The 24,583-nt window shown below is 59.2% G+C and overlaps 2 protein-coding genes across 5 annotated transcripts in view; one reads left to right on the top strand and one right to left on the bottom strand.

Moving 5' to 3' along the window:
- DNAH1 (dynein axonemal heavy chain 1) overlaps nt 1-15,091 on the top strand; it is a 76,549-nt gene extending 61,458 nt beyond the window's left edge. For 2 of the 4 annotated variants that reach the window (XM_047692491.1, XM_047692483.1), the window contains 27 exons: nt 89-260; nt 938-1,129; nt 1,489-1,599; nt 2,371-2,556; nt 2,963-3,154; nt 4,323-4,490; nt 4,582-4,773; nt 4,905-5,036; nt 5,513-5,638; nt 6,278-6,397; nt 6,494-6,643; nt 6,785-6,945; nt 7,687-7,912; nt 8,055-8,250; nt 8,548-8,699; nt 9,322-9,518; nt 9,763-9,907; nt 10,172-10,330; nt 10,424-10,555; nt 11,119-11,289; nt 11,377-11,556; nt 11,627-11,803; nt 12,393-12,563; nt 12,732-12,862; nt 13,230-13,581; nt 14,161-14,395; nt 14,929-15,091. In XM_047692491.1, coding sequence (XP_047548447.1) covers nt 89-260; nt 938-1,129; nt 1,489-1,599; nt 2,371-2,556; nt 2,963-3,154; nt 4,323-4,490; nt 4,582-4,773; nt 4,905-5,036; nt 5,513-5,638; nt 6,278-6,397; nt 6,494-6,643; nt 6,785-6,945; nt 7,687-7,912; nt 8,055-8,250; nt 8,548-8,699; nt 9,322-9,518; nt 9,763-9,907; nt 10,172-10,330; nt 10,424-10,555; nt 11,119-11,289; nt 11,377-11,556; nt 11,627-11,803; nt 12,393-12,563; nt 12,732-12,862; nt 13,230-13,581; nt 14,161-14,395; nt 14,929-15,050 — 4,648 coding nt within the window. In that variant the 3' untranslated portion in view covers nt 15,051-15,091. The other 2 variants (XM_047692500.1, XM_047692503.1) reach the window with 2 other exon arrangements.
- A 533-nt stretch (nt 15,092-15,624) lies between these two features.
- On the bottom strand, nt 15,625-24,475 carry BAP1 (BRCA1 associated protein 1). Its single transcript, XM_047692449.1, has 17 exons — nt 24,303-24,475; nt 24,175-24,204; nt 24,011-24,065; nt 22,949-23,081; nt 22,449-22,568; nt 21,947-22,008; nt 21,719-21,861; nt 21,392-21,470; nt 20,810-20,933; nt 20,372-20,519; nt 19,697-19,881; nt 19,087-19,220; nt 18,055-18,533; nt 17,783-17,943; nt 17,414-17,506; nt 17,222-17,294; nt 15,625-17,016 (listed from the first exon to the last, which is right to left on the bottom strand). The coding sequence occupies exons 1-17, from the start codon at nt 24,337-24,339 to the stop codon at nt 16,883-16,885; spliced, it is 2,190 nt and encodes a 729-aa protein (XP_047548405.1). The 5' UTR covers nt 24,340-24,475; the 3' UTR covers nt 15,625-16,882.
- Between the last annotated feature and the right edge of the window lie 108 nt (nt 24,476-24,583).

Genomic DNA, 24,583 nt, shown 5'->3' with positions numbered 1-24,583 from the left:
GCACTTGGGCCTGCCACGAGGAGGGCCCTGGGCTCCGGAGGGTCCTGTGGTGGAAGTCAGTGCCTCATTTGGCCTCCTGGTCCCCCAGCCCCATCGGAGAGGTCTTCCGAGCTCGCTTGAGGCAGTTCCCCTCCCTTGTCAACTGCTGTACCATTGACTGGTTTAACGAGTGGCCAGAAGAGGCGCTGGAATCTGTGGCCACCATGTTCCTGAATGAGATCCCAGACCTGGAAGCCACCTCTGAAGTCATTAGAGGACTGGTAGGTGTCTTGGTGAGGAGCAGGCTGTCAGGGGGGGCTATTTGGGTTTGGACTTACTGTCACAGGAGCCTGCGTGAGAGTCCCAGGCCCAACACTGATGGGCTTTGGAGCAGAACTTGACCTATCCTAAGCCTGTTTCCTCATCTGTATCATGGGAGTGCTGCAAGGTTGTCATGGTGACATACAATCAAAGACCACAGATGGGGGTCTAGATTTGTCTGGTCCAACCCGAGAGAGTGATGGTCACCTGTGAGCCAAGAACTAGAGTAAATCTGTTTCCCTCCTCAGCTATGTTGAGGCCTTGGGCCCTCTGTTCACCCCAAGTTCCCGCCTTAGGACTCTCAGAGTAAGGCAGTTTAGGAGCTGTGATGAGGGCAACAGGTCAAGATCTGGGAGACACCTGGGTCTACGTTCAAAGGCAGCTCTGCCCTTGACAGTTGTGTGAACTTAAATGAGCCCCTTGACTTCTCTGGGTCCTGAGTTTTTCTTTTGCAGAATAGGTGATCTTGACCTGGAGGTTATGAGGCTCTTAGGAGACAGCGTGCGTGAGAAGCATTGAGGTTCCTACATGTGGTCTCCTCTTTGGGACCAGGCTGCAGTGGCTTCAAGGGCACCATGGTGCCGGGTCTCTGCTGGGACCTCTACAAGGCTGGCATCCATGGTCTCCCACCCCACAGATTCAGGTTTGTGTCTACATCCACCAGTCAGTGGCCAAGAAGTGTGTCGAGTACCTGGCTGAGCTGGCCCGTCACAACTACGTGACCCCCAAGAGCTACCTGGAGCTGCTTCATATTTTCTCCATCCTCATTGGGCAGAAGAAACAGGAGCTGAAAACTGCGAAAAACCGCATGAAGAGTGGCCTTGACAAGGTGGGCCAGAGTGGGGCGTGGTGGGCAGTGGCTAAAGCAGCCTGTGGTTCTGCCTGCTCCGGCTTACCCTGGCCTGGGCAGGCCCAGACTGCCCTCTCATTCGGCGGCCTGCAGTGTTTAAATGGGTAGCTTCCTCCCTAACCAAATGAGCAAGGGCAAGGCCAAAGCAGGTCACCCCACAGATTTTCAGAGGACATCTCGCTTCCTCTAGGACTCACTGGACAACCAACCACAGCCTCTCACTCATGAATGAGGGCCGGGCAGCCCTGCAGGACCCTCTCCCCAGCCACTCCCACGCCCGGCTCTCTTTCTGGTACCCTGTCACCCCTGACTTCCTCTCTCTTCCCCCCATCTGCCAGCTGCTTCGTACTTCAGAGGACGTGGCCAAGATGCAGGAGGAGCTGGAGATGATGCGCCCCCTGCTGGAAGAGGCTGCCAAGGACACCGTGCTCACCATGGAGCAGATCAAGGTGGGGGTGCTCCCTGGGCCTCTTCCCTGATGTCTGACCACGTCTGAGGAGGCTCGGGGTCCCCATGCAACCACAAGATCACTGGCTGCCTGACCTCTGCAGCTGCTTAGCTCCTCAGTGCCTGTTTTCCTTAGTCGGTCATCATTTGTTCATTCAGCGAGAGTTTGCCGGGAATCTATTCTGGGCCAGGCCCTGCGCCGGGCAGGGGGTATGGTGAAGAGCAGGACAGGCAACCCAAGCCCTGATAATCACAACAGGGACTGACCGGCAGGCCACCGTGGGCAGCTGTGCAGACTCGGCCCCAGCCTCCCTCTGAGTCTTCCTGAGATCCCCGATTTCGAGGGCCCTCCCCGCACAGCAGATACCTCTGATTTGCAAATCCGTTATGACAGCTTCCTCCTAGAAGCAGTCCCCTCCTGCCCGGCAAAGCCAGCGTATCAGAAATGTTTCCAGCAGACAGAAAGAACATGACGTGGGGGGCGCCTTTCTCCGTCTTGCCTGGCGATGTCCTGCGGGCTTAGGGGGTCCTTCCCTGGAGGGCAGTTGTGCTCAAGCATGTATAGTCCTGGGCCCCATGCCAGGCCCACCATGAGCACTTGGGAATGGGCTTCTCACATTCCCAGAGCTCTGAGAGGGCCCTTGGGGAGGGGGGCATCCTTGTTCTCATTTCTCTTTACCCTGGGGAGACTGAGACAAGGGGAGGAGAAAGGGGGGGGACACACCTGTCCCCAACACGCCACCAGCTGGGCCCTCCCTGCCTTTGGTCCCTAGGTGGACACAGCCATTGCTCAGGAGACTCGGAATTCGGTGCAAGCAGAGGAGATCAAGGCCAATGAGAAGGCCAGGAAGGCACAAGCTATTGCTGATGATGCCCAGAAGGATCTGGATGAGGCACTGCCCGCCCTGGACGCGGCCCTGGCCAGCCTGCGCAACCTCAACAAGAATGACGTGACCGAGGTGGGCGACCAGCCAGCCCCTGAAACTCCCCCTGGGCATCTGTCCTGTTGCCTCTGGTCCCCACACCCTCTGTCTCCACATCCCCTGGGGTCATGTGCTGAGAGGTGGGGGTAGAGCTAGGCCTAAAACCCAGCTGCCTGCCCCTACCTCCTTGCACCAGACAGGCACATGGGGAGGGCTTTGGGTCCTGGGGCAATGAACATCTAGGACCGCAAGGTCAGGCCTGGGTGTATGGGGGAGCAGAAGGAACCACAAGCCAAGACGGACCTCGGGGGACAGCTAGGCATGCCCTTTGTGGCAGTAGAAGCTAGCTTGGTGAGGTCTACCCTGTCTGACATCTGCTCCTGCCCAGGGGTACCCAGGCCATAATGGCTCTCCCCTTCCCCACTCTCGGCCTGACCTGCAGGTCCGGGCCATGCAGCGGCCACCCCCAGGTGTGAAGCTGGTCATAGAGGCTATGTGCATCATGAAGGGCATCAAGCCCAAGAAAGTGCCTGGAGAGAGGCCCGGCTCCAAGGTGGATGACTACTGGGAACCCGGAAAGGGGCTGCTGCAGGACCCTGGCCGCTTTCTCGACAGCCTCTTCAAGTTTGACAAGGTGGGTGTGCCAGGCACAAGGCAAGCAGGCCTGTGAGTGAGATGGAAGCAGAGTCTCCTCCCACCACCAGCATAGGGCTCTCTGTCCTGTCTCTCTTTGTCCGAACATATGCAGCCCGATTGCCACAGAGCTGACTGGGACCACATCCTGGCACCGGAGGAGCACTCTGGCTGGTGGGAGTGACAGTCACCTCAGGGCTCTACAGCCTAGAGATCCCCTCTCATGCCCTTTCCTCCCTGAGACCCCCATGGCCTTGGCCTAGGCTTGCACTGTCTGTGCAACCATGGCCTTTCCCTTGGTCTCAGCTGAGCTTCAGCTTCTTCTGTCTGTCCCTGGGTTTCTCCATCTGCTGTCTGGCTGGGGCTCTTGGTACCCACGGCCATGTTCTCTCTCAGGGGCTGCTTCATGGTTAGGTCAGCCTGGTGCCCACCACCCTCTTAAGGGACCTTCTTCAGCCCAGAAGTTGGGTAGGGGACAACTGCCTGTGCATGCGCCCCACCCCACCCCCACCACTGCCAGGACTCAATATGGGGCTGTAGACACCCCAGGCTGCTCTGGGAGGGTGGATATAATGGCCCATATGCAGCTGGGCCCCCATAGACTACCCTGTTCTTCCTCCTCCATGTCCATCAGTCTAGAAACTAGAGGCCCCACATGCCTAATTCAGCCCAGATCAGTAGTGCTCACAACCAGTACTCAGGATCTCTGGTCCCAGGCTCTGAGCTCCAGGAGTTCCTAAACAATGCAGATTCCTGGGCTCATCCTGAACTACAGGGCTGGACTCTCACAGGATGGGATGGGAACTCTGGGGGTGTGATGAGCTCTCAGGGTGAGGGTTAATACCCTTGAACATGAGCCTGGTTGGGCATCAGAATCACTCATTGGTCTCCCTGCCTGTCAGGAAGCAGCCCTTGTCGCTAAGTAAATTCTCAACGGAGCCTGCCTATTACCAGACCTTGAGACTGCGTGGTTTCTTGTGGAGGAAGACTCTGGTCATTCTCTGAAATCCTGGTTGCTTTATGGGCTGTGTTTACCCAGGAAGACAACTATGCTGAAGCCTACATGGGGCATGGGGCTCTGAGAGCGAGCTGGGTGTTCCTTAGCAGGGCCTCACGGCCCCTTGCTCCTTGGAAAGCATCCCCCTGATGCCCCCAGTCCTCCTCCCCAGGACAACATCGGGGAGGCGGTGATCAAAGCCATCCAGCCGTACATTGACAATGAGGAGTTCCAGCCAGCCGCGATTGCCAAGGTGTCCAAGGCCTGCACCTCCATCTGCCAGTGGGTGCGCGCCATGCACAAGTACCACTTCGTGGCCAAGGCAGTGGAGCCCAAGCGGGTGAGGCCTGGGCACGGCCAGGGGGAGGTGGCAGGAGGTGGGGGCTCCGCCGGGGCCCCTCCGCAAGCTGGCCCGGGCCCTCTGGCTGCAGCAAGCCCTGCGGGAGGCCCAGGATGACCTGGAGGTGACGCAGAGGGTCCTGGAGGAGGCCAAGCAGCGCCTGCACGAGGTGGAGGACGGCATCGCCACGATGCAGACCAAGTACCGGGAGTGCATCGCCAAGAAGGAGGAGCTGGAGCTGAAGTGTGAGCAGTGCGAGCAGCGGTTGGGCCGTGCCGACAAGGTGGGTCTCACAGTGGGGGCAGGAAGGGCCTGTGGGCTGCGAGGGTCTGGGGGAGCGTGGGGGGGCCTGCACTCCTTCCCCAGCCCCTGGCCCGGCCACCCTCAACCCACGCCCCGGGGCCGCCTCTGCAGCTCATCAACGGGCTGTCAGATGAGAAGGTGCGCTGGCAGGAGACCGTGGAGGACCTGGAGCATATGCTTGGCAACATCCCCGGGGACGTGCTGGTGGCTGCTGGCTTTGTGGCCTACCTGGGCCCCTTCACGGTGAGGAGCCTTCCAGCCCTCCCTGCAACAGCCTCACCTCTGCAAGGGGCAGCCTGCTGGGCAGCTCTTCCCTCAAGCGCTCCCTCCGCAATGCGCGCGTCTCGGGTGCCCCATCTGGACCAGGCGCTGTTCCGGGCCTGGGGGGTGAGGCAGTAGAGAAAACAGCCAGAAAACCCACCTGGCAAGGCTGGCCTTCTAGGGGAAGCCTGAGCCCGCTTGCTGGGGGCATCTCACTCGGTCCTCACAGCCTCCTGGACAGGCAGGCCCATTGTCACTGCGCCTGTTTCACAGAGGAGGGGCTGAGGTTTATGGAGGCCAAGGAAGTCACCCAAAGTGAGACCTGAGTGCCCATGTCTGACTCCACGTCTGGGGTCTACTCCTGATTACAGCTACTGAGTGCTGGGGGATGGCGGCAGCAGTGGGGAGGGAGAAGGGCGTCCTGTTGGTGGGGTGGCCTGAGTCTGGCATCTCCCCAGGGCCAGTACCGCACGGTGCTCTATGACCACTGGGTCAAGCAGCTCACGAGACACAAGGTCCCGCACACGTCTGAGACCACGCTCATTGGGACGCTGGGAAACCCTGTGAAGATCCGCTCGTGGCAGGTGTCCACCCGGGGTGTGGGGTGGGGGGAGCTGGAGGGACTGGGCTGAGCCAGGAGCCTCCTGCTTCCCTCCCACTCTCTTTCCTCGGCCTGCTCAGAGGTGCCTCCCTTGAACCCGCCCAGGCCCAGCAAGAGGATGTGGGTTGGAGAGGAGAAAGCTGAACATGGTGTGGCACAGATCTAGCTAACCGGGGGCAGAGAATTCAAGGGGTACTTGCCAGAGTGGACTGGGGAAGGAGAGCAGCATCCAGGGGAAGTTAAGATTCTTAAGTTTTCCCCCCAAAAGTCAGATTTGAGCTAGACCCTAAAGGACAGGTAAAGTTGGCCCAGGGAGAAAACCAAGAGGCTATTGTCAGAGGCCAGGGGAGAGTGAAGACCAGGATACCAGTGGCCTGTGGGCTCTAGAGAGGTGGTCTGAGGGAGAACTCAGTAGGCAAGAGGGCAGAGAGGCCCAGGGAAGGAGGGTGTCAGGATCCAGACGAGGAGCAGGAGAGAGTAGGAGGTCCTGTGGGGTGACACCTGTGCCAACTGTCACCTGCCCCTTCCTCTAAGGGGGAGCCCTAAGGAGAGGGAGGAGATAGCCAAGCATGAAGCTGGGAGTAGCGGTGGGACAGCCCTGACCCAGTCTGATGTCACACAGATTGCTGGCCTCCCCAACGACATGCTGTCAGTGGAGAATGGGGTCATCACCCAGTTCTCCCAACGCTGGACTCACTTCATCGACCCTCAGGGCCAAGCTAACAAATGGATCAAGAACATGGTGAGCCCACCTGCCTCGTGCCCCATCCCACGCAGATGGGCTTAGCCTCGGGCGGGCTGGCAGCTCCCACAGCCCCCACTTGCCCTCTGCCCACAGGAGAAGGAGAATGGGCTGGATGTGTTCAAGCTGAGCGACCGAGACTTCCTGCGTAGCATGGAAAATGCCATCCGCTTTGGCAAGCCCTGCCTTCTGGAGAATGTAGGCGAGGAGCTGGACCCGGCCCTGGAGCCAGTGCTGCTCAAGCAGGTGGGCCTGCATTGGCAGGGGGGTGGGCGCAGCCTGTCCATCTGGACCGGGCGTGGGGTGGGGGTGGGGGCAGGGCAGCCCCACTCTCTGCCTCTCTGGCGAAGCCCGGGCTGCAGCACTTGCCCCTCCCGCCCACCACAGACATACAAGCAGCAGGGGAACACAGTGCTGAAGCTGGGGGACACGGTGATCCCCTACCATGAGGACTTCCGGATGTATATCACCACCAAGCTGCCCAACCCGCACTACACACCAGAGATCTCCACCAAAGTCACCCTCATCAACTTCACCCTGTCGCCCAGGTAAGTCCCCAGGCCCCAGACCCAGGGCGTCAGCTCAGCCTGGCTGCCTCCCTCCCACTCCCAGGCCAAGACTCTGTGGGTCTTTCCCAGAGGCTCTAGCAGCTTCTTCCCAGGTGCTCTGGCACCTCCACCAGCTCCCCATACTTGCCGCCATTTCCAGCTAGGAACCCCCGCCCCCAAGACCAGGAGCCCTTGATCCTTGTACAAGGAGTACACCTTGTGCACTCACCTCCAGAGCGGCCCTGGAGCCCTGAGTCAGGCCCAACTAAGCCCTGTTTCCTGCTTTGCTGCTGTGATCGAGGGCCGGGCTAATGGGTGCACCGTGCTGGCTGCCTGCCCAGAGCTCACAGGCACACTCCATGCTCAGGTCTCCATGTCAGTGGCCACCGTGAACGTCCCCACAGACGAGGTGGTGAAAGGCCTATCCCCTACTGGTCACCCAGCCCCCTCCTGCTGAGAGGAAGTTTTTCAACGACCCCAACAGTTCACATATCTCACCACTGGCCCCCTCCTGGGATTCCAGATTCCATCGGGGCTCTGTCTCACTGAGAACTGGTTATCCTGTGGGCAGGCTCTGCATTAGCCCTGCAGCCCAAGACAGAGGGGAGGCCTCCCAGGCCACCTCAGGCAGGGCTGCTGGGCTCTCGGAGCCCCGGGGTCACAGGTTGTAGGTGAACAGGCTCAAGGCTGGCCCTCTGGAGCCTACCAGGGGTTACAGACGCCGTGTCCCCTCCCTGGCAGTGGCCTAGAGGACCAGCTGCTGGGCCAGGTGGTGGCCGAGGAGCGGCCAGACCTGGAGGAAGCTAAGAACCAGCTGATTGTCAGTAACGCCAAGATGCACCAGGAGCTGAAGGACATCGAAGACCAGATCCTGTACAGGCTCAGCTCCTCCGAGGGCAACCCCGTAGACGACATGGAGCTCATCAAGGTGCTGGAAGCTTCCAAGATGAAAGCTGCTGAGATCCAGGTCAGCTACGGCCTCTCCCCGCTGCGACTCCGGCCTCACCTGCCCAGCCCCCACCGCCTCAGGCCTGCCCCTGCCCACATCTGCCTGTTGCCCTCCCTCCGCCGACCCGGGCCTGACCACCACTCACCTGCGGTGCCTCCAGGCCAAAGTCAGGATTGCGGAGCAGACGGAGAAGGACATTGATCTCACACGCATGGAGTATATCCCCGTGGCTGTCCGCACCCAGATCCTTTTCTTTTGTGTATCTGACCTGGCCAACGTGGACCCCATGTACCAGTACTCCCTGGAGTGGTTTCTCAACATCTTCCTCTCTGGCATCGCCAACTCGGAGAGGGCAGGTAGTCCCAGGTGCTGGGCTCCCACCCCGGCACAGATGTGACATGGGGACACGTCTCCACGGGGCGCACATAAACTCTTACCCATGGTCACTTGCACATTCTCTCAGATCAGCCATAACAACACACCCCTGCCCCCACCCTCCTCAGGGTCCCTTTGCTGACAACTCCATAGACCTCAAGGGGAGGCCCAGATGGGCCACATGGCTGCGGGGCAGACTGGCTGGGCTGGGCCCAAGCCCAGGGATCTCGCACCCCTCACCCCTCCCCACGCACTGCCGTCCCCTCCCTGCCCTGCAGACAACCTGAAAAAACGTATTGCCAACATCAACCGCCACCTGACCTACAACCTGTACAGCAATGTCTGCCGCAGCCTCTTTGAGAAGCACAAGCTGATGTTTGCCTTCTTGCTGTGTGTCCGCATCATGATGAATGAGGGCAAGATCGACCAGGTACGTGAGCATCTGGCTGGGCCGCTGACCCAGGACAGATGGCCCAAGGAGGCGCTCTGTGGCCGGGCTGGGAGAACAGGGTGAAAGGAAAGAGAGGGCCAGGCATGAGGGCCCAGCGAGAGCAAAGGGCTCAGGAAACAGTTTCTTGCTTACGACAGCCGGAGACCCTGGGTTCCTTGTGGCCCGTGCTGTCCTGTGAGCACAGCCTTCTCAGAGCCGAGTGTGGTGGGAAGCCGGGACTGTCCTGAGCCTCCCAGAGCATGCTCTCAGGAGCCCCAGGTATTTGCCGTGTGTTGGGAGTCCCTGCCGAGGGATTGCATGTCACAGTGCCACAGCTACTGCCGCTCAAGCCTCGCTGTGAGCAGAACCCTTGGGAAGCAGCTGAAATTCTCATTCTTCCTACTTTCCCAACTGAGGAGGCTGAGGCTCAGAGAGGTCACATCCTTTGAGGACACACAGCCAGGAAAACATGGAGCGGGGACCCTAACCTGACCTGTCTGACTGCCAGCTGCAGGGAAGACTCCATTTCTCTGGCTGAGAGGGCTAGGGGAGGCACTGCTGGGTGGGGTCCCAGAGGCAGGTCACAGGGCCCGTGCACTAGCCTCCCTCCATCCCCTGCCAGGCTGAGTGGCGCTACCTCCTGTCTGGAGGCTCCATCCAGGTCATGACTGAGAACCCGGCACCTGACTGGCTGTCAGACCGGGCCTGGCGAGATATCCTGGCACTCTCTAATCTGCCAGCCTTCTCCTCTTTTGCTGATGACTTCCCAAAGCACCTCTCAGAATTCCAATCCATCTTTGACAGCCTTGAGCCCCACAGGTGAGCTGCACCCCAGGGCCAAGCAGGGTGGGCACACGGAGGGGAGAGACCCCAGGGACAGGCCTGCCCAGGAGGTTTGAGAAGCCACCTGGGGGTGCCCTGTAGCTGTGGCTACATCCCATCCATGCCCCCGGCCATGCACCCTCCAGGGACCGCACTCTCCCCAGCCACCTAGCCGGCAGAGTCCCTGGGGCCAGTGCCCTCCCACAGGTCAGCTCTTAGGGGGACATGGACACTGTCACAGGGAACCCTTGCCTGGCATCTGGAACGAGTACCTGGACCAGTTCCAGAAGCTGCTGGTTCTCCGCTGCTTGCGTGGGGACAAGGTCACCAATGCCATGCAGGATTTCGTGGCTGCCAACCTGGAGCCACGCTTCATTGAGCCCCAGGCAAGTGCCATCAGCCAGTGCCCTGGACAAGTCCCTACCTCTGGGTCCCGGGGGCCTGGCTGCACCTGGATAGACCATTTTGCAGCGTTGGTTGGGCTGGGACTTCTAGCCGCACCTTCCGAAAGCTCAGGGAGATTCCATTCCAGCCCCCCACCCCCACCCCTGGAAGCCTCTCTGAGAGCTCTCTGGAAGCCCCAGGACCCCCTGCCTTGCCCTGGTCCCTGCTCAGCCCCAGGCGACCCAGCATCTCTCCCTGACCTGCAGACAGCCAACCTGTCAGTGGTGTTCAAAGACTCCAGCTCCACCACGCCCCTCATCTTCGTGCTGTCGCCTGGCACCGATCCTGCTGCTGACCTCTACAAGTTTGCCGAAGAGATGAAGTTCTCCAAGAAGCTCTCTGCCATCTCCCTGGGCCAGGGCCAGGTAAGGACCAGGGGGGCAGTGGGTGGAAGTCTGGAGGCTGGGCAGGTTGGCCCCTCACTGCTCGGCCTTTCCGCCCCTTCCCCCTGCCTCCAGGGCCCTCGGGCAGAAGCCATGATGCGCAATTCCATAGAGAGGGGCAAGTGGGTCTTCTTCCAGAACTGCCACCTGGCACCGAGCTGGATGCCGGCCCTGGAGCGCCTCATCGAGCACATCAACCCCGATAAGGTGCGCTGCCCCGGCTGCCACAGACCTGATGGCCTCCCTCACTGAGGGAGGGGACTGCCAACAGTCCCTCAGTCCCTCGACAGGGATGATGAGGCTGAATGAGATTGTCCCCCAGAGCGCTAAGCACAGCCTGGGCATACTGCACTCAGGAAGGGGTATATGAAACACGCCTTCTCAGTGCATTCTCCCCTTGCATTACTGTTACCAGTGGTGACGTGACTTGCCCACATCCACCCAGCACAGACTGGTGATGCTGGGACCTGCCAAAGTCCATATTCTTCTCTCTTTCCCCCTGGGTGGGGAGGCAGGGTGCAGAGGGAGAGAGAATCCCAAGCAGGCTCCAGGCCCAGCACAGAGCCAATGCAGGGCTCGGTCTCAGGACACTGAGATCATGACCTGATAAAACCGATATTCTCAATCAGTGGTCTGCTGGCCTGGCCTGGTCCAGCCCACCCAGGGGAGGGTCAAGCTGCAGGTGGCCCAGGGCTCCTGGTGGGAGGGAACCTGGTGTGGGGCCGCCACTAGGCGCGGGTCCCCATGCTCACTGGTTGCGTGGCCGCCAGGTGCACCGGGACTTCCGCCTGTGGCTCACCAGCTTGCCCAGCAACAAGTTTCCAGTGTCCATCTTGCAGAATGGCTCCAAGATGACCATTGAGCCGCCCCGAGGCGTCAAGGCCAACCTGCTCAAGTCTTACAGCAGCCTGAGCGACGACCTCCTCAACTCCTGCCACAAGGTGAGGCATAGGGGTGCACGCTCGCCCCCCACCACTGCCTGGGCCCCGGCCCCACCCCTCACTCCCCTGCCATCCTGCCTCTCACAGGTGATGGAGTTCAAGTCCCTGCTGCTGTCTCTGTGCCTATTCCACGGGAACGCGCTGGAGCGCCGCAAGTTTGGGCCCCTGGGCTTCAACATCCCCTACGAGTTCACGGATGGGGACCTGCGCATCTGTATCAGCCAGCTCAAGATGTTCCTGGACGAGTACGACGACATCCCCTACAAGGTGGGCTGGGGACAGGCTGGGGTGGGCCGGTGGGCGCGTGCTGGGGGGCCCTCACCCACCCACCCTGTAGGTCCTGAAGTACACGGCTGGGGAGATCAACTACGGGGGCCGCGTCACCGATGACTGGGACCGTCGTTGCATCATGAACATCCTGGAAGACTATTACAGCCCCTCCGTGCTCTTCCACGATCACAGCTACAGCGCCTCGGGCATCTACCACCAGATCCAGCCCACCTACGACCTCAATGTGAGCACGTCCCCCATGGCCCAGGCAGCCTGCCAGGCCGGGCTGCCGGGGTGCTTCGAGCATCGGGAGCTGGGTGAGGGGAAGCATGGTCCTGGCCCCTCAGTGGCTCTTTTTCATGGATTACTCCATCCCACAAACATAGCCACAGTGAGGGAGGCAGACCCAGGCCCTGCCTCCAGGAGCTGGGGCTCTGTGGGGCGAGGCCAGAGGGAGCTGAGTGTAATTATCCAGTTGAGGCAGGGCAGCCCCTCCAAGGGTCCCAGAGGCCATGGTGCTTCAGCTAAGATGCATGTGGGGCCTGCAGAACTAGGGTGGGTGTTGGAATGTGGGTCCTCACTGGAAGGAGAGAAACCCCCATGACTGGAACAGTTGAATGAGGGACCAGGATGACAGCAGGAAGAGGGCTGGGAGGGAGGCGACGTCTACCCACACAGCCCCTCAGAAGCCATGCAGCCCTAAGAAGAGGGAGATGCACGAGGGCGTCCAGAGTTGGAGGCAAGCGGGAGTTGTGCCCTGTTGGAGGGACCCCCCCACCGACCACAGCCTGGGGGTAGAGCAAGGTTTCAGTTGTGGCCCTCCTACCCTCCAGGGCTACCTCTCCTACATCAAAGGCCTCCCTCTCAATGATATGCCTGAGATCTTTGGCCTGCATGACAATGCCAACATCACCTTCGCCCAGAATGAGACTTACGCCCTGCTCGGTGCCATCATCCAGCTGCAACCCAGATCATCCTCCATAGGAGGCCAGGGCCGGGAGGAGGTAGGTGGCAGCAGGGGACAGAGGGCCATGGGTTGGGCAGGGTCGGTCTCCCACCCACTATCCTGCCTGCTCCCCTGTGGGAAGGAACACAGTGCCTGTGGAACCCGGCAAGAATTAAGTAAGGGGTGCTGGCCCTGACCCCCTGTGTGTGTCCCTTTGCCCCCACAGATAGTGGAGGATATGGCCCACAGTATTCTGCTCCAGACTCCTGAGCCCATCAACTTGCAGCTGGTAATGGCCAAGTACCCCGTGCTGTATGAGGAGTCAATGAACACAGTGCTAGTCCAGGAGGTCATTCGGTAATCCCCCTGCCATCCACCCCCAGCCCTGAGTTAGTGCGGAGAGTCATTATCATAGAGAAATGGCAGCAGCGGCTCCTCCAGGCCAGGTGCAACATCAAGTCTGTGCTCGGGCGCAGCCACATTTATCGTCCCACTCCCATCAGACAAGGAAGCCAAGGCCCAAATGGTCAAGTGACCTAAGGTTACACGTGTGCTAAGGAGCAGAGCTGAGATCAGTACTCAGGCTGCCTGACTCAGCTCTGTGCTCTTAGCCCCATGTCATGCCGTTGTTTTTCTGTCTGTCTGTGGTCTACAACTGGAGAGTACGGGTACTACTCCCCTCACCCCCAGACTGCTGCCTTCTTCCTTGCCACTGGCCCCACAGGTACAACCGGCTGCTGCAGGTGATCACAGAGACACTTCGAGACCTGCTCAAGGCTCTCAAGGGGCTGGTGGTGATGTCCTCACAGCTGGAGCTGATGGCTACCAGCCTGTACAACAATGCTGTGCCCGAGCTCTGGAATGCTAAGGCCTACCCGTCGCTCAAGCCGCTGTCCTCCTGGGTCATGGACCTGATGCAGCGCCTGGACTTCCTGCAGGCCTGGATCCAAGGCGGCATCCCAGCTGTCTTCTGGATCAGTGGCTTCTTCTTCCCCCAGGCCTTCCTGACGGGCACGCTGCAGAACTTTGCTCGCAAGTCTGTCATCTCCATTGACACCATCTCGTTTGATTTCCAGGTTTGCACACAGCCAAGGTCAGGCTAGGGTCAGGCTGGGGTATGGCCTGGGTCAGGCCCCCAGTATTTACAGGTCCAGATAGGAGGGGCGCTGAGGCCACAGCTGGCTGCCAGATGGGGGTCCTGAGTGGGGTTCAGGGGGCAGGGAGAGCCAAACCAGAGGAGGCTATGAGCCCCCAGGAAATCCCTAGGGGCAGGACACAGACTGCAGGCGGCCAGCTAAAATGGTGGGTGAGTGGGGCATCTGGGTGGCTCAGTCAGTGAAGCGTCTGCCTTTGGCTCAGGTCATGGTCCCAAGATCCTGGGATCAAGCCCTGTGTTGGACTCCCTGCTTAGCAGAGAGTCTGCTTCTCCTCTCCCTCTGCCCCTCACCCTGTTTGTGCTCTCTCTCTATTGCTCTTTCTCAAATAAATAAATAAATAAATAAATAAAAATCTTAAAAAGAAACAAAACAAAATAAAATGGTGGGTAATGGGCAGGTGGGCAGAATTCAGGAGGGAGTTTGTGCCTCCTGACCCAAATCCTAACCCAGATCCCAGGTGTTTACATGTGCAGGGGCATGTCTGTGTGCCCACCACAGGTACTGCGGCAGTCTGTGTCGGAGCTCAAGAAAAGACCCAGTGAGGGGTGCTACATCCATGGACTGTTCCTGGAAGGTGCCCGCTGGGACCCTGTGGCCTTCCAGCTGGCTGAGTCTCGGCCCAAGGAGCTATACACAGAGATGGCTGTTATCTGGCTTCTGCCAACGCACAACCGTAAGATCCAGAACCAGGACTTCTACCTGTGCCCCATCTACAAGACACTGACCCGAGCAGGTACGGGCCCAGGGCGGGGAACCTGCACCACAGGTGCGGGCCCAGGTTAGCTGAATAGGATGGCTGACAGAGGCCAGTCAGCCCTCCTGAGAGTGACCGGGCCAGGACAGAGCTAGAACACCAGCAGGCAGGGAGAGGAATGCCCAGAGCTTGGGCTCAGTCTGTACGAAGTGGCCTCTGAGCTCCCCACCTTCTTGCCTCCCTCAGCAGACCCACCTGGGTCTCGGGAGCCCCCGTCTGCTAATGAAGGTTCCTGGGGGTAACAGACTTGGATGGGAGGTGGGCCTGGGCTGGGTCCAACAGGGAGTGAGCAGTGGCCCCCCAACTCTCCCATTCCTGTCCTCAGTCATCAGTGTAATAACCCTGGGCAGGCCTGAGCCTTGGCAAGACCCATTCACCAGGCAGGTTTCCTCTCGGCTCAGGGCCCCTGCTTGCCCCCAGCTCAGTCTGCTGAGTCCATTGCCTTTACCGGGTCCCTACCCTGTCCCCGCTCTTGTGAAGACAACTTAACCCTCCCTTCTTGCCTGCTCCAGGAACACTATCAACCACAGGCCACTCAACCAACTACATCATTGCTGTGGAGCTCCCCTCCCATCAGCCCCAGCGACACTGGATAAAGCGTGGTGTGGCGCTCATCTGTGCCCTGGACTACTAGACTCAGGAAGAAGAGTTGGGGCCATTAAATACGTTTTCTAAGCAGTCCAGCGGGGCTTCTGCTGCTTCTGTCAGTGCCTGTCCACAGGGTTCACTGCCGGGGTAGTGGTGCGACAGCCTCAGGAGTGAATGTGCTTAGCAGCGGGGACGGGGCAGAGGGACAGCTTTGGCCTGCTGGACCTGTACAAATGGAACAAGGGTAGAGCTGTGCCCCCCAAGGGGGCCCCTCCAGGGACAGTGTGCTGGGTGAGACCAGAGGCCACCTTGCCTCCTCAGCCCAGAGCCCCCACCTCTGCTCAGGTGGCATGGCCATCAGAACTGGATGAAAGCCACGGCTCTGTCCTCCCAAAGTGTCCTCTTCAGATTTCTACAGCCCACCCAAAGCCCCGTCTCGGCTCAGGTTCTAAATCCTGGGTCTACGGTTCTAAGAATATCTGCCCCAGAAGGATGGACGCCTGAGAATATATACCTCTCACCCCTCTGGTCACAGGCCCTTCGGCCCACGTTTGGTTAGGTCCTCCCTCTCACCACAACCTAACCTATAAATCTTAGGCCAGCAACCACAGGAGAGTTCATTTCTTAGGAGAGTTTTATTCATTCATTGATCCAATATTTACAGGGACTGGAGAAGTCAGGCTGTGCTCAGCACAGAGAGGTGGCTGCGACACTGGCCAGCCATCCCCTGCCCCAGTCACTATGTACAGATAAGGGGCCTGCTTTGATCACCTTCCAGGCCATCTGGCAGCGGCCATGGGGCTCTCTTTGGGGCCTGAGCTCCAGAGACAGTGCTGGGCCCACTGCCCCTTGGCATTAGGCCCTCTGGGAACACTGGGGCTCCAACTGGGTGCCTTAGTCCTGCTGTCCTCCACTGAATGCCTTGCAGGGGCTGAAGAAGCTGGCATGGCATGGAGAGCCGAGGGGTGTCAGCTTCCTGCGAGCAGCCCTGTCTCTGCTATCCCTAAGAGGAGGGAGACGTAATACTGAGGAGCTGGGCAGGGGCTCCTCTGAACCCCAGGCTCCAGGGACAGAGCCCAGGAGCCCAAGGCCGGCCCATTGCCAGGGCTACAACACTGAAGGCAAAGAGCCCCAGAGCCTTGCTGCAGAGAACAGTCTTGACAAGCAAAGCCAGGAAGGGAGTTTACAGGCCAGTAAACAGCTTGAACACTTCTCTCTACTCAGGCCACGGGACCCCAGTGGGCTGCTCATTGCCCCCCTACGAGGACACCCCACTCCCAAACCAGCCCAGAAGCCAGGTCCCTGAGTTTGGAGCTCTCCCGGGAGGAAGAACAGACCTGGCTTCCTCACGACAGGGACGACTGGTGGCTGGGGCTAGAGCCTCAGGGCGCAATGCCCACCCAGGCCCCCAGCTGGGACCCTGCAGTCATGACTCCAGCATGATGCAGGAACCTGGGTCCACCAGGATGACAACTGCTGGAAAGAACGCAGTCAGGAAGCTGGCTATGTCAACACAGTGGTGGCAAGATGGGTTAGAGCCCAGAAAAATAGACGTCTCTGTAGGTAAAATATATACTCTGCTGCTGAGGCAGGAAGGCCAGGTCCTGCCACTCCACAGCCGGCTGTGGAGGAAGCTGCAGCACCTCCCTGTGCCCCAGCTCCAGCTCCAGCTGCTGTTTCCAGAGCACCACGGGGCGGCCCTGCCCCGCCAGGCCCAGGGGCATAACGCAGGAAGTCCAGCCTGGCACTCCTGCCCAGGGGCCAGGCTCTCCGGCTGGAACTATTCAGTAATACTGGGAAGACGGGGAGTGGGGCAGGGAAGGGGCCCCTGGGAGGGCCACGCGGCAAGAGCGGCTGCAGGGTGCGGGCCGGCAGTCCTCACTGGCGCTTGGCCTTGTAAGGGCGGGAGCGTTTCCGCCGGTCGGGCTTCCGCTGCTTGTGGAGCCGGCCGATGCTGACCCCTTGGCGCCGCCGCACCGAGATGTTCTGCTCCACCAGGTTGGCCAGCATGCCTACAAAGGCCAAGGTGCTTGAAGAGGTGGCCGGATGCACGGCAGCCACCCACTGCATGCACCTCAGGCCAGGAGCTGAGGCTCTCCCAGCCCTCCCTGCACCCCTGCCACCCTGCCGTAGGTCTGCTCAAGCCCCAAAAGAGGCCTGAGGGACATGGCCCCCAGCAGGGCATGCCAGGTCAGCTGCGGCAGTAAGTCCCCTCACCTTCCTGGGCCAGCATGGAGATGAAGGTACAGATGAACTCATCATAGTTGTGGGTCCTTCTCTGGTCGTCAATCTGTGGGAGAGAAGGATGAGAGCACTGCAGCCCATCTCCCCGGAGCAGCCACCAGCTGACCTTGGGAGGTCACACATCTGGGAAGATAGGCAGAGGACCAGCTGCTGGAGATGACCCACCTTGAACTTCTTCCTCTTCTCCACCTCTTCCTTGAGGCAGGCTTCATAGTTTGCAATCTCTGCCTCCACACACTTCAGCAGTGCCAGCAGCTCCTGCCAAAATCCCGCAACGTACCCCTGAGGGGGGCCGGCCAGCATCCAAGTACCCCCCCTCCCACCCACCAGGAGGCAGCCGGAGACAAGGAGGAGCAGCCAGAGTCCAAACCCTACCAAGGCCCCGGCGGCTTCTCAACCCAAACAGGCTTCCTGGAGCCCGGCTTCCGCCACCAGCCTTTACACCAGCACTCCTGAGGCCCCAGCACCTGGGCAGCAGTGCCTCAAGACCTTCCCTCTGGCAAGATTAGAAGAGAAAGCTGCAAAGGGACTCACCTTGGGTGAGTACTTCTCCCCACTCAAGGGCTCGCCAGGCCTGGCCAACCCAGGCTTCTCTCTGCTGTCTGCAGCTTCCGTGACCTCCTTCTCTTCGGGGCTGCTGGAGCCCTGGCTGCCTGGGCTCGGCCTGCTGCCGGGCGAGGAACCCTTCCCACCCTCTGGGAAGAGAAGGCACAAGAGGACCCCTCAGAGAGCAGGACACCTGGTGGTTACTTGGCCGCCCCCCTCCTCAGTACACCAAGAGGCCAGTGAGCCAGTCGCAGGCGCACCTGTCAGTGCCAGGGGACTCAGCACCCCGTCCTCAGCGAGGTGCAGCAGGCCCGTGCTGATGACAGGACCCAGGTCACGTACAGCGCGATTGTAGCGGATACAGTCAACACGCAGCAGACTGTCGTCCTCTCCGAAAAGCACCTTGGAGATGTGGGAAGTGACAGGGCTGGAGGGCCGCGTCGGGTTGGCTGAGCGAATGGGCGACCGCAGCGGCGAGTTGAAAGCACTGCCGATCTCAGAGGCTGTGTCCGTGCTCTCATTGCTGGGGGTGGGTGAGGGCTGCGAGTGCGTGGGGACCGCCACGGCCGGGCTGGCCGCGCCACTGTTTGTCTTGATGGACAGAGGAATCGAGAGGTCTTTCTGGGACTCTTTGAGCTTCTCCGCCAGGACGTTGATGGTGTTGGGCTGCAGCACCGACAGCTGCCCGTCCCCAGAGCCACTCAGTGGCCCTGGCTTGCCTGGCCCCTTTCGCTTATACCTGGGGAGGCCCAAGGAAAGGTGAGCCACAGGAAGGGGCCGGGTGACCCTGCCCAGCACTCCCAGAATAGCCCTGGACATGTCCCGGCCTCCAGGGACGGACACTGCAACTCCTCGCACTGGGTCCAGCAGCCTGACCTGGCCATGCTGAGCCTGGCACCCTAAGCCTCAAAAGCCACAGCCACGTGTTCTGAAAGGACACCTCTATTCCAGCTGCCTCACTCTGGCCTTCTGCCAATGCCAGGTCTTCTGACAGAGCCGCACCCCACCCCATCTCCTCCATCCCTGCTTCATCCAATCCTTTGAGGTCTAGCTGAAAGGCCTTCCGACAGGACAAGCCTTGTTATCTGGTCAAATGTCAACACTCCCTCAAGCCCTATGAAGCCTTGGGGACCCAGGACCTGGAGTCAGCCCTGCATGCCAGCCTCCCATGGACCCTGAGCTCGGCAGGCACTCCATAGTATATGCTAAAGGGCAACCTCAGACGTGGACTGGAAGAGTCAAGGTAGGACCTGCAGCACTCGAGCCTCCAGCCTTCCAGAGCTGAGGCTGACCTGATGGCAGGGCTGGCGTTCTGCACGTCATCGTCCTCATCATCCTCATAGTCGTCCTCATCATCTGAGTACTGCTGCGGGGGGCGGACTGGAACTCGGCTGCGGCCCACGCCTGCTGCCAGGTCTTCCTCCTCCTGGGGCAAAGACCGAGGGCGGCCGTAAGCAGCGACCCGTCAGCCCAGGCTGGACACAGCAGTCACAGCCAAAAGCCAACACGGTTCTCCAGGTCGGAGTCCACCGAGCCCCAGATGTTCTGAGCCCACCCTTGACTCCCGGGGAGGCTGCTGCCCACCCACGTGACCTGCCTATGCGAGACGTCTAAGACGCACAGAGCACCCTGAACACGTGCCTTTCTTTTGCCAGCAAGGCCTAACTCCTCAAGTGGCACCAGGCACGTGCCCTAAACATCTTGCCCCGCTGCTGTGTGAGTGGACTGCAAGTCAGAGTTCTCTCCCTCCTGAAGCCCCTGGCGGGGCGGGGGGGCTTCTGGGTGGCAGACTTGGCTATCGAGGCGTTGGCATGGGGCGAACACCAAGGAGCCACCCAAGGAAACTGCTTGCTGTGGCCTCTCAAGAGCACGAGGGCTCGGCCCAGGGTGCTCCCAGCTCACCTGCATGGGGGACTTGGCGTAGTTGTGATTGTCCAGAAAGGCTGGCAGCCGCTGAACAATGGGAGTGGGGTTGGGAGGAACCCCGTTGAGGCTGCTCCCGGGAGGCTTCACCACCGGCTTGGGTTTGCTGGGAGGGCTGTGGGTTGGGGCTTGGGGGCACGAACCAGCCACCTCCTCCACACCATCTGACAGGACAAGGAGCACAGGCAGGGCCTTCAGGCAGATCCTCAAGAAAACAAGTCCCCCGCCTACCAACTCCCCAGATATAGCGCTGCTCCCTCCTCTCTTGCCAGAGAAGAACAGGTACGCTAGCTAACAGGATGAGAGTCCGCAAGCTCTAGGTCATGGGCCCACAGCAAGATGAAGGATGAGATGGAAAAAGAGAGGGAGGGAGACAAAAAAAAAAAAAAAAAAAAAAAAAACCTCTTAAGAAAACCAGAAAGGGAATATTTATTATAAAGAAGGTTCAGGAACTGTGGTAACGTCAGCCCTTCACAGGTACCTTCCTTTAGGTGATGACTGCTCTCCATGTTCCAAGAATAAAGGGCTGCAGACACTCGGCCTTAGGCGTCCCATAGGAGCCTTTGAACCTCTGCCCAAGTGCATCCGACAAAAAGACTTGCTCTGGGCCTCTCAGCTCAAGCTATGATGGGGTGGCTCTGAGGCCAAGGGTACCTGTGTGAGTGCCCTCGGAGGCTGCTGCGGCCCTGCCTGCCTCCAGCACCAGGGGGGACTTGCTGCTGGCTGGTTTGGACTCCTCAGGCAGTTGTGGCTCTTGAGACTTGTGGGTCTGAATCAGCTCTGGCTGTGTTACCCTAATCAGCTAAAAACAGAATCCAAGGCTCAGAGGAGTGAAAGCAGACCCCAGCCACTCGCCTGGACAGCAAAGGTCCTTGGTTCTACCCACTCGCTCACAAGGAAATACAACAGCTGAACCCAAACCTCCTCCTAGAAGCTATTCCCCCTCCCCACCCCAGGTCCCAGCTTTCCCACAAGGAAAGCAAAGGAAAGGAATGGTCGGGTGATGCTCAACAGATCCGTAATAAAGAGTGATCTGGGAATCAGGCACCACCCCCCAGTGAGAGGAAGAGGGATGGCAGAAGGGGTCCCCACCTGCTGCAGGGCCTCCAGTACTGTCTGACGGTTCACCTTCAGCACATGCAGCCTGGCCTCATACTTGATCCTGCGGTCGGGCACCACCGCCATCAGGTTGAAGCGGATGTCATGGTAGGGTTCCCTGCAGTCACAGCCACAGCCGTGAGAACAGCTCTCACCCCAGCACCACCACTGGGTTGAGATAAACAATGTGGCAGGGCTCCCTGAGTCACAGTTATAGCCATAGGTGCAGGCCCCAACCCAGCAGGCGGGCAGCAGCTAGCCAGGAGCTTGCTGGGCAGGAGCTGAGCTGGGGACTGCCCATGACCTGCAAGAGGGCCTATCAGCAAGAGAGCCAGCATGTCTGGGCCACCTAGGGCTCCACCAAGGCGTGCCCCTCCCCAGTCTGTCCCAAAGCAGGCCATAAGCAGCCTGGGTGAGAAACATGGCAAGGAGTTAGAAGCCCAAGATTTAAACTGGACCTGGCCAGATTCCTCATGTGGCCTTGCATGAGTCATCTGACCTCACTGCTTTCCCTTTTCTGTGTCTCTCCCAATGGAGGCACAGCTCCAGAGGGAAGGGCAAGCACAGAGCCCTTACCCTGCGGTGGCGAGGCCGATTCGCTCCATGATGACCCGTCGGGCCTTGTCGGTCCACTCCTCATCCTCCCCCCAGGGCCCTAGGGAAGACCAACAGGAGGAGTCAGCAGGGGGGATGCCCTGAGTTTGGACAGGCCAGGAATGGAAAGGAAGATGGACAGCAGTTGAGTCAGGGAGTCTGGGGTGGTCAGGTAGTGCAGTGCAGGGTGCCATCCAGCCAGAGATGGATGCCCTCAACACCATGCCCCTGCCAGTGGGTCCCAAGCACCTGGGGACCCTGAACCCCAGCTCCCTAGAAGGTAAGCAGAAAAACCCAGTGGGTCCCTACCATGATCAATGGGATAGACCTTCAGCCCATCCAGCTCGAAAAGCCGGCCTGTGATAGGCACATAGCTGACAAAGTGGAACGCCTCCATCGTCCGCACAGCACTAAGGCCATTCTGCTTCTCAGGGAGGTGGCGTGGCTCAGGCCTAGGGAAGGACATGCTCAGGGCCCAGAATGGGACAACCCTTCCTCCCCCTGCCACTCCCACCAGCTCCCATAGCTCCCACACACCTGGCATGGCTATTATGTGCCTTGGCCAACTCTGGGGCATTGCCAATTGCATATCCTTTGCTCTAGAGAGAAGGAAATAACACATTAAAACAACTTCTCAGGTGGGCCTCTGGGTGGGGCAAAGCTCTGGACAATAGGCCTGGAGGCATTCCAGAAACCTGTAGCAGCATAGATTGATTTTGCTGAAAGGTTAGTGGGGACAGAGAAGAACTCCAGAGCCCCAGAAGGATGGGGTTCATCTTGCATGGTAATGAGTGGACACTGGAAAACAATGTGGCCTGATACAGAATGACAAAGAAATTTGTAACATAGTGTCACTTAAGGAATGTTCCTTTCCTCCTCAGGTCTTTCCTGACAATTGAACCTAAAATCTAAGGGTCAAACATAAGGGAAATCATTTGAAAGAAAATGGCCTCACGGTATCAAATGGCATATGGTATGTGGGCCTGGGAGTCAAATCTGAGCAGCAAGCTGTGAGCCAGGATTGAGGTCTGCGGCCTACCTCGGGGCTGAAGCCTTTGGTGAAGTCCTTCATGCGACTCAGGGTGGGCCCCAGGTCCACGCTGCTGCAGTTCAGGAGCACGCTCAGCAGGGCATGAGTGGCACAAGAGTTGGGGATCAACTGTGAACCCAAGAACAGCCACTCATACACAGCATGCCTCACCTAAGCCAAACGCCTACAGAATGAGGACCCAGAAAGGGACAGTCCTATCTGGACAAGAAAACTCATCAGCTTCCCTCCTCTCCACCCAATATTTGTTCATTCAACTAAATGCCCCCCCAAATGTCTGGGGACATGCAGAATGGACTCAGCACGAGCCTGCTCTAAAGATACTCCCTTTTGTAATGAACTCAGAGCTCAGTTCCTTCTGCCAGGGAACTTCTCTAACCGCTACTCATGGTATCTGCCTATCTCTTCCTCCTGCCTTCCCCCACTTCCACTTCCCAACAAAGACAGTGGCAGCATCCCACCCTCCAGATGGAACACAGAGCCCAGCAGACCTGATGGGCAAAGAACATGTTGTTCACAATATCATCATCAATCACAGACGTATCATCCACCAAGGTAGACACCTTGCGACGGGATCGGCGTTCTTCGATCCATTTGAACAGGAAGATGAATCCATACACTGGGCTGGGGAAAGTTAAGGGGCAAAGCTAGACCAGCCAAGTGGGGAAAGGCAATCAGCATCCCTTTTCTTTTCCTGCCTAGTCCCACGCACTGTGTTATCACTCAGGTGCCCTCCCCGTGATCCCACCTCTACCCTGGCTTCTTTCCAACAATGCCTAAACTGGCTCTGAGCCTTCACATCCAGAAGCCTGCTGCAGGCACAGTCAAGCATCAGCTTCTGGGATAAGAAATGAAAAGCTGGACCCATGGCCCAGAACAAGGTAGGAACAGAAGGTAAGGCAAGAAAAAAAAAATTCTGATCAAGGAATTTAAACACTAATTCTCACTGTGAACCCCAAGGCTTGGGCCCCAGTGCAGTGAAAAAAGCTAATGAACACCTTAACAGTCCGTGCTTTCCTGAAAGATAAAAACAGATCTCTCGGTTCATGCACTGTAGTCTCTGTAGAGGGGCACTCCACACCTCTAGTCTGCAGGACAACCAAGACAAGGCTCTGAGGTTGGTCACCCTGGAGGGGCCTTGTCAGATGCCACACACCAACCAATCAATACAAGATCTTTGTGAAGGGATTAAAGCCACCGGCACACGGGTACATGAAAGCAGTAATTAATAAATTACAGCAGGCACTGTGTGACCTGGGTCAAGAGAAGGGGCTACTTTTCTGCAACAAGACCAGAAAAAGCTGCTGAACTGTACTCCAAAGGATAGATTTGTAGAGGGGGAAGGGGACTGCTACATAAAGGGAAGTGTGAAGGAAGACTGGGAGAAAAAAATATCAGCTTGATCAGGAGGGCACCCAAAGATGAGGGGTGCTTCCATGTATGAGATTTTATAACTTGGGATTCTTACACTACCTCCCTTGAGGGGCACTCCTCCCCTGGCCCTTCTCTTGCCCTCGGGGTGTAAGGGAAGGCCCTAGCACCAAGCCACTCACCCCTGACATTTGCTCTGAAGGTCATAGATCTCCTCCACCTGCACCCCTTTGACACCTGCGGTCAGGGAAAGAAAGAAGTCGGAAAGGGCAGCCCCAGGCTGTGCAGCGAGGGCACAGGAGTGGACCCCCACAGCCCGGGTCCAGCGGGTAGGAGAGGCTCTTACCGAAGTCTTCCACCAGGAGGGTGAAGAGGCCTGGGTCGGGCGACAAGAGGAGCAGGTAGTGGTCAGACAGACGCGTTTCGGGCCCAACCGGCCTCCCCAGCCCCGGGCCCGCCCAGCACCCTCCTCACCAGGGTCGCTCTCCAGCTCCAGCCAGCCCTTATTCATCTTCCCGCGGGGCGGCCCCTCAGCGCCATGTCCAGGCCCTCCCGACCCACCGCCGCCCGCGCCGGGAGCCCCCGCCGCCCCGGGGCCCCTAGCCCCACACACAGACAACGGGCACAGTTGACGTCACCCTCCCGCGCCCGCGACACTACGTCACCACAGCGCGACGTTCTCCGCCCCGCCTCTGGACTTGTCTTCCGCGGGATCGATTCTCGAGGCCCGGGCGCTCGCGCGAGAGGGCGGGGCG

Source organism: Lutra lutra, chromosome 1, assembly GCF_902655055.1.
Source record: "Lutra lutra chromosome 1, mLutLut1.2, whole genome shotgun sequence".
Lineage (NCBI taxonomy): Eukaryota > Metazoa > Chordata > Mammalia > Carnivora > Mustelidae > Lutra > Lutra lutra.
The sequence above is the reverse complement of the archived record's forward strand: the minus strand, read 5'-3'. Positions and strand labels throughout refer to the sequence as shown.